At 47.1% G+C, this 7,073-nt stretch overlaps 1 protein-coding gene across 6 annotated transcripts in view; it reads left to right on the plus strand.

The window, feature by feature from the left end:
- NRF1 (nuclear respiratory factor 1) overlaps nt 1-3,126 on the plus strand; it is a 140,899-nt gene extending 137,773 nt beyond the window's left edge. For all 6 annotated transcript variants that reach the window (XM_054559813.2, XM_024250202.3, XM_054559815.2 and 3 more), the window contains one exon: nt 1,414-3,126. In XM_054559813.2, the coding sequence (XP_054415788.1) occupies nt 1,414-1,577 (164 nt within the window). In that variant the 3' untranslated portion in view covers nt 1,578-3,126. The remainder of the gene's footprint in view (nt 1-1,413) is intronic.
- The last annotated feature ends 3,947 nt before the right edge of the window (nt 3,127-7,073 follow it).

Genomic DNA, 7,073 nt, shown 5'->3' on the forward strand with positions numbered 1-7,073 from the left:
TTTTTAATATATTATCAGCTTTCCCTTTTTAGGCAGGACTACCTTTATGGGGGTTATGTGCTTCTTCCTTTAAGCCATCCTTTCTACTCTGAAATAATAGTGATATTAGGGAGTAGCTGGGGTCTTTTTTTTTAAGTTGACCCCAAAATGTGTTTTTACATTTTACTGGTGTGTAAAATCTAGAAATCAGGAAACAAGTGACCTAGGCTTTAAAAATAAATAAATAAATAAAATAAGCTTGACTATGAAGGCAGGCACATAGATGGAGCAGTGGCCAGAAGACAGGATAGGAGAGGGACAAGTTTTTTCTTTTCAGGCTGAGAGAGACTTAAGCATAGGCAGAAAGAGGGTTGAAAAAGGCAGTGTAGCCAAATATCAAAGACAAGTAATGGTGGCCTGTTCTGAAACGGAGAAGACAGGCCGGGGACATTCACACCTGACGGGCCTGTGCTTCCTAGATGCGGAGGCAGGCAGGGCCCTCTCACGGCAAGCTGGGAAGGCCCTACCCTAAGGCGTGTTTCCACAATTTCTCTAAACTTTTCTTTCCTGATAGTCTGTTTTAAAAAAATTAAAATGGCCAGGGTTGGTGGTTCACGCCTGTAATCCCAGCTATTCAGGAGGCCAAGGTGGGAGGATCACTTGAGGCCACAAGTTCAAGACCAGCCTGGGCAACATAGCAAGACTCCATCTCAAAAAAAAAAAAAAAAAATTAGCCAGGCATGGTGGCACATGCCTGTGGTTCCAGCTACTCAGGAGACCGAGGTGAGAGGATCACTTGAATCCAGGAGTTCGAGGCTGCAGTGAGCTGTGGTCACGCCACTGCACTCCAGCCTAGGCTACAGAGCCAGACCCTGTCTCTTAAAAAAAAAAAAAAAAAAAGTTAAAATGGGAAAAAGTTGATTTCCTAGAAGCAGAGAGTAGAATAATAGTTACCAGAGTCTGGGAAAGGGTTGGGGAGGGGGGCAGGAGAGGTTGGCCAGCAGGTGCAAAGGAAGAATAAGTTCTGGTGTTCAGTTACACAGTAGGGTGACTCTAGCGAATAACAATGTAGTCTATATTTCAAGATAGCTAGATTTTGAATGTTGTCACCACAATGAATGATAAATCTTTAAAGAGATTAATAAGGTAATTTTCTTGATTTGATCATTCTACAATGTATACATGCATTGAAACATCACATTGTGCCCCATAAACATGAACAGTTACTATATATCAATTATAAATCTTAAAAATTAATGAAAAAAATTTTAATGAGGTGGGAAAGAGATGTCTTTGTGCCTGGGCCATGGGTATGTGATCACCTGAGGCTGGTGACCACGATACCTCAAAGGCAAGACCTGGGTGCCCCCATCCAGCCAGCATCCGGGAACTTGAGCCTGAGCCCCACCAATGGTCTTCTCTTTGTCTCTCCAGGCCTGGTCCAGATCCCTGTGAGCATGTACCAGACTGTGGTGACCAGCCTCGCCCAGGGCAACGGACCAGTGCAGGTGGCCATGGCCCCTGTGACCACCAGGATATCAGACAGCGCAGTCACCATGGACGGCCAAGCTGTGGAGGTGGTGACATTGGAACAGTGACATACAGCCATATTATGGCATCGTTTTCTAGTCTACTTCAAAATTTTTTACACGTTTGCAGAGGTGCAATCAAATGAAATTAAGTCTCTCGACTTTGGAAGAAAAGTTTTGTTAACCTTTTTTTTTAAAAAAGGAAGAAAGACAGCGGATTTTGGAATTGCATTTTTTAAAGCACCACTCTTGATTTTCTGGGATTGGTGAAGAAACTGCATTGTCAATTTCACTGTCCCAAAAAAGCCAAATTGTGGCAGGACTTCTTTCTGCGGAAATGTGTGTGTATACTTATGTGTGTGTATGTGTGAGTGTGAATATATGTATATGTGTACATATGGACATACACATTTACATATATATAAAGTATATATATATACATATATATATATGTATGAAACCCGCATGGAATTATCTGTATGAAATCAAGGTGAGCTGTGGAAACAATAATTCACCCAGTTTAGTGGGTGGTAGGGTACGTGGCCAGACACAGTCACCCAGTTTTTGTTCATACCAGGGTCATGCGTTGAGCTACTGACAAACTCAGGCGGAGGTGACCATGCCCTTCACCAAAGCTGCCTCCCAGTGGCCACACAGAACTCTCCCTGCTGGACTCACCTGAGCAAAGAGGCTCCAGCATGGAGTGGGTCAGAGATGTGCTCGCAAGGTCCAGGGGCTGCGTGGTCTGCCAGCTGAGATGCTCCTCCGGCTGGCCCAGGTGCTGACCTTGCCACAGGCAGATGAATGTCTTGAAAGCTCCCGGGCCTCAGCCTCCCATCTCCTCTCCTTCCCAGGAATCCTTGATCTCATGACTATTAAAATGTTGCTCTGGTTTTAAGGTCAGTCCTGAATTGCTCGTATATATGAACTGAAGGTAACAGAAGTATTAGGGGTTTGAGGAGTGCGTGCGTGTAAGTGTGCTTGTGTGTGTGCGTGCGTGCGTGGTGGGGGAGAGGATGGGAAGGGGGTGGGGGGGTGGAAGGGAAAGGAAGGAAAGGAAAATCTTCCTAGACCAGGATACACCCGTGGGAGCAATTTTCTCTGCTGTCTGTAGCTTCGCAGAGGAGGCGCTGGAACGAGCAGGAAGGGACATCTGGCCTGTGGCCACAGCACCCTGAATGCCCCTGATCGTCCGTGATCTCGGAAGCTAAGCTTGGTTGGGCCCGGTCAGTACGCGGAAGGGAAGAAGGGACACCTAGCCATAGAAAACAGCTGAGGGTGTTTGCTGTGTTCCTGGATCAGGCTCTGCTTCAGAAGGGACTCCTGGAGGCCCATGTTTTCCTTGACGCAGCCTCGTGGCCCAGGCCGGGAGCAGCTTGCCTCCTCAGAGGTGTTGACCATCTGGGTGTTCTTGGTAACCGTTAACTCTGTCTTTCTCAGCTGCAAGCCCTGAGTCTCCAGTGGCTGAATTCACCTGACTTTTCAACAGGCCAAATCTCTGAACCTTGAGTACAGGGACAGCTCCTCCTCCCTCCTCCCAGCTCTCCCCATGTGTGTGATAGTGTATTTAATGTGTTTTTTTAATGCGACATTAAAAGATTCTCCACGTCTTGCTCAACCTTTGAGAGAAGTTTCAGATTCTTGTATTTGCTTGTTTTATATAAAACTATCTAATGTTCTTTATATGTTCTTTTCTGTACGTAACGGGGCAAGGGGAGGGAAATTTACATATAAATAGTCCTAGTTCTACAATTTGTTATTTTTTTAATTATTATTTTTTATCGTCATTGTGAAGTTGTCCGGGGACTTTAAAGTCCATGTTCCTTTGTGGTGAAATAACCTCCAAATAGTTTGAGAAGTTGCCAAGACGAAGAAAAAAGCAAAACCCCAGTAGCAGAGCATGGATTCTGTGTTGTTTCCCATTCTGTCTTTGACTGCCTCATTCAATAAATAGTTAAAAATGTGGCAACAGGAAGTGGAATTGTTCATCTCTATAGGAGCTCTTGGCTTCTTAGGCAAAAGGAACTCTGTCTTGGGGCAGCTCGTTCTGCGTTTAAAATGCAGTCCTACTCGAGATCAGTGGTCTCCGACCTGTGCCGCTCCGACGCTGGGGACCTCCGTGAAGAAGACACTGAAGATTGCCCAGAGCCCGCTGCGAGCCCCATCACCAGACCTGCTCCATTTCACACATTTCATATATAACTTGTTTTCTTATACTGGTGTTCTGGGAAAAAAATCAAATTTAAAAAATCCTAGGCCGGGCACGGTGGCTCACACCTGTAATCCCAGCACTTTGGGAGGCCAAGGTGAGTGGATCACTTGAGGTCAGGAGTTCCAGACCAGCCTGGCCAACATGGTGAAACCTTGTCTCTACTAAAAATACAAAAATTAGCTGGGCATGGTGGCGGGCGCCTGTAATCCCAGCTACTCAGGAGGCTGAGGCAGGAGAATCCCTTGAACCCAGGAGGCGGAAGTTGCAGTGAGCTGAGATCACACCACTGCACTCCGACCTGGGCAACAGAGCGAGACTCCATCTCAAAAAAAAAAAAAAAAAAAAAATGAGGGTGAGTGATGGTGCCTCTCCATCTTGGGAATTACTGTTAAAGTGAATTGTCTTTCTCCAAGCAGAAGCCTCAAGCCATGACTTGTTCCCCTGCATCCTCACTCCCCGGTTTCTCACACAGCTTACGCTTGACAACTGGTTTTGGTGGGGCCGATGGAGACCTTCCCTTCCATTCCTGCCTAAGTCACCAACAGGAGCTGCTAACTCTGCTGTCTATAGGGACCAGGGAGGTCAAATCAATGAGGGAAGCTGAGGCAATTCCCATGTGAGAGGAAGGAGTGATGGGGACAGGCAGAGTGGACAGCATCCATCTAAACAGGGCAGCCTGTCCTAGGTGCTGATTGTCACCATGCAGGAAGATGGACCCTAATGCCCCATCTTCAAAATTGTCCAGAGAATCTGGGGAATCCAGATTTTTGTACGAGATATGAGTGCAACAAATAAAAAATTTACATACTCTGCAAGCAAGATAAAACCCATCTGTAGACCAGAGCTGACCTGACGGTCAGTTGCACTTAACTACGTGAATGCCTGTCATGTGCCAGGTGAATGAAGCATGGTAGTTGCCTGTGAGAAACAAGGAGTGAGGAGGAGACCTTTACATAAACCAACCGCTGCAGTCCAAGGTGATGAGGCACCATCTGGACAGAGCACTAGTGCAGAATGAGCTGTTTACCGCGTGTGAGCCCTCAAATGTCCTCTGTTACATAGTTTATCATCTAGGCTCCACACAAGGATCTGGTGCTCACAGAAACCAGGAGACTGGTCTAAAAGTTACTGGCTTTAAGTCTTGCATCTGAGAAGGCCCACTGGTGATACAGATGACTACTGGCATTATCCAAACTTGAACAAATTAGCTGAGGAGAACCAGAAGGGCAGAGCAGAGGAGGGGTTCCTTGCCCTGGGCCTCACTCACGCCCAAGCAAGACTCTCTCCCCCTCTCAGTAATGCCTCCAAGCTTGAGCTCTGGGCATGGCATGGTGTTTCCTTTTGGTGTCAGCACCAAAACTCATCAGGGAGGAAACTGGAGCTTAATTATTTGGAGCAAAAGCTACGTGGGGTGAGGGAGTAGAGTCCGTGTTTTCCCTCTCACTCCACCTTAGCGGGCTGGTGGCACCTAGGTCATCACAACTGGGGCTTCAGATGCCCCATCCCTGCACTCCCACCTGGCCTCTGCTGTTTACTCCAGGAGGCAGCTCTTGGAGATCACTCAGGATGCTGGCAGCAGCATGGAGGAAGAGATACAACAGAGAGGGGAGGCAGGGCTCCAGTACTGGGCTCCGACTGAAATCGCTGAAGAGCGTGGGTTTCCTCTTAGTCCCCAAGCCCCTCTGAATTTGAATTTCTCCATCCTGAAAACAACTGGGCTGCTACTAAACATTTGTTGAGTATTGGTGGCCTGGAATATATAGTGGGGAAAGGAGGAAGAAGGGATAACAGTCATCTGCAGAGGGGAACCAAGGTGCCCTGAGAACCTAGAGCTTCCTTAGGAGGCAGGAATAGACCTGGGCCCTGAGCCCTGTCCAGGGCTCAAGCTTTGCTGGCTTGCTTACGAGAACTATGGTTTGTCTACAGAGTGTATGGTAGCAATGATAACAGTGAACACTTGGCCCTTACAATATGCCTTGTACTGTATTTAAAAATTTACCTATATATTAACTTATTTAACCTTTACAAAATACTATTATCCCCGTTTTATAGATGAGCAAACTGAAATACAGAGAGGTTAAGTTAAACAACTGAGCCAAGTTCACACTGCTGGTAAGAGGCAGAGCTAAGATAACAAACCTGGGCGGGCAGGCTGGCTGGTCCCAGAATCTGTGCCTAGAAAAACATGACTTGAGCCTCATCACTCTGTCACCCAGGCTGGAGTGCAGTGGCGTGATCTTGGCTCACTGCAACCTCCGCCTCCCGAGTACAAGCAATTCTGCTGCCTCAGCCTCCCTAGTAGCTGGGATTACAGGCGCCCACCACACCCAGCTCATTTTTTTGTATTTTTAGTAGAGATGGGGTTTCACCCTGTTGGCCAAGCTGGTCTTGAACTCCTGACCTCAAGTGATCCACCCGCCTCAGCCTCTCTTAAGTGCTGGGATTACAGGTGTGAGCCACCGCGCCAGGCCCTGATGATACACTTTTCTTGTGGCCTGGAATGGATGAAAGTGGAGGGTATAAGAGTATTCAGTTGGGGCCGAGTGCAGTGGCTCACGCCTGTAATCCCAACACTTTGGGAGGCCGAGGCGGGCGGATCACGAGGTCAGGAGATCGAGACCATCCTGGCTAACACGGTGAAACCCCATCTCTGCTAAAAACACAAAAAATTAGCCGGGCGTGGTGGTGGGAGCCTGTGGTCCCAGCTACTCGGGAGGCTGAGGCAGGAGAATGGCGTGAACCCAGGAGGCGGAGCTTGCAGTGAGCCGAGATCGTGCCACTGCACTCCAGCCTGGGCAACAGAGCGAGACTCCATCTCAAAAAAAAAAAAAAAAAAGCATTCAGTTATTTTTTAAGTAGCTTAATTAATATTTGGGAGGTTCTCCCCAGATTTTATGCACTTGGCAAATAAAATTATTAGTGAAATTTAAGTTTACTGGGTCTCAACTGAAACTTCTGAATTTATCTACCCTTTAAGAAACTTAATACACTTTAGGGGGCCAAGGCAGGTGTATTGCTTGAACCCAGAAGTTTGAGATCAGCCTGGGCAACATGGTGAAACCCCATCTCTACAAAAAATATAAAAATCAGCCTGGTGTGGTGGTCCATGCCTATAGTCCCAGCTACTCAGGAGGCTGAGGTGGGAGGTTCGCTGGGGCCCAAGAAGTTGAGACTGCCATGATCATGCCACTGCACTCCAGCTTGGGTGACAGGGCAAGACTCTCTCCAAAAAATAATAAGTTACAGCTATCAATTACTAAATGGCTACTAGCATTTTACTATGCAAAACACCTTATACCCTTATTTCTAATCCTCTTCACAATCCAGTAAGGAGATACTCCATTTTATGGGGG

This window comes from Pongo abelii, chromosome 6 (genome assembly GCF_028885655.2).
Source record: "Pongo abelii isolate AG06213 chromosome 6, NHGRI_mPonAbe1-v2.0_pri, whole genome shotgun sequence".
Classification (NCBI taxonomy): domain Eukaryota; kingdom Metazoa; phylum Chordata; class Mammalia; order Primates; family Hominidae; genus Pongo; species Pongo abelii.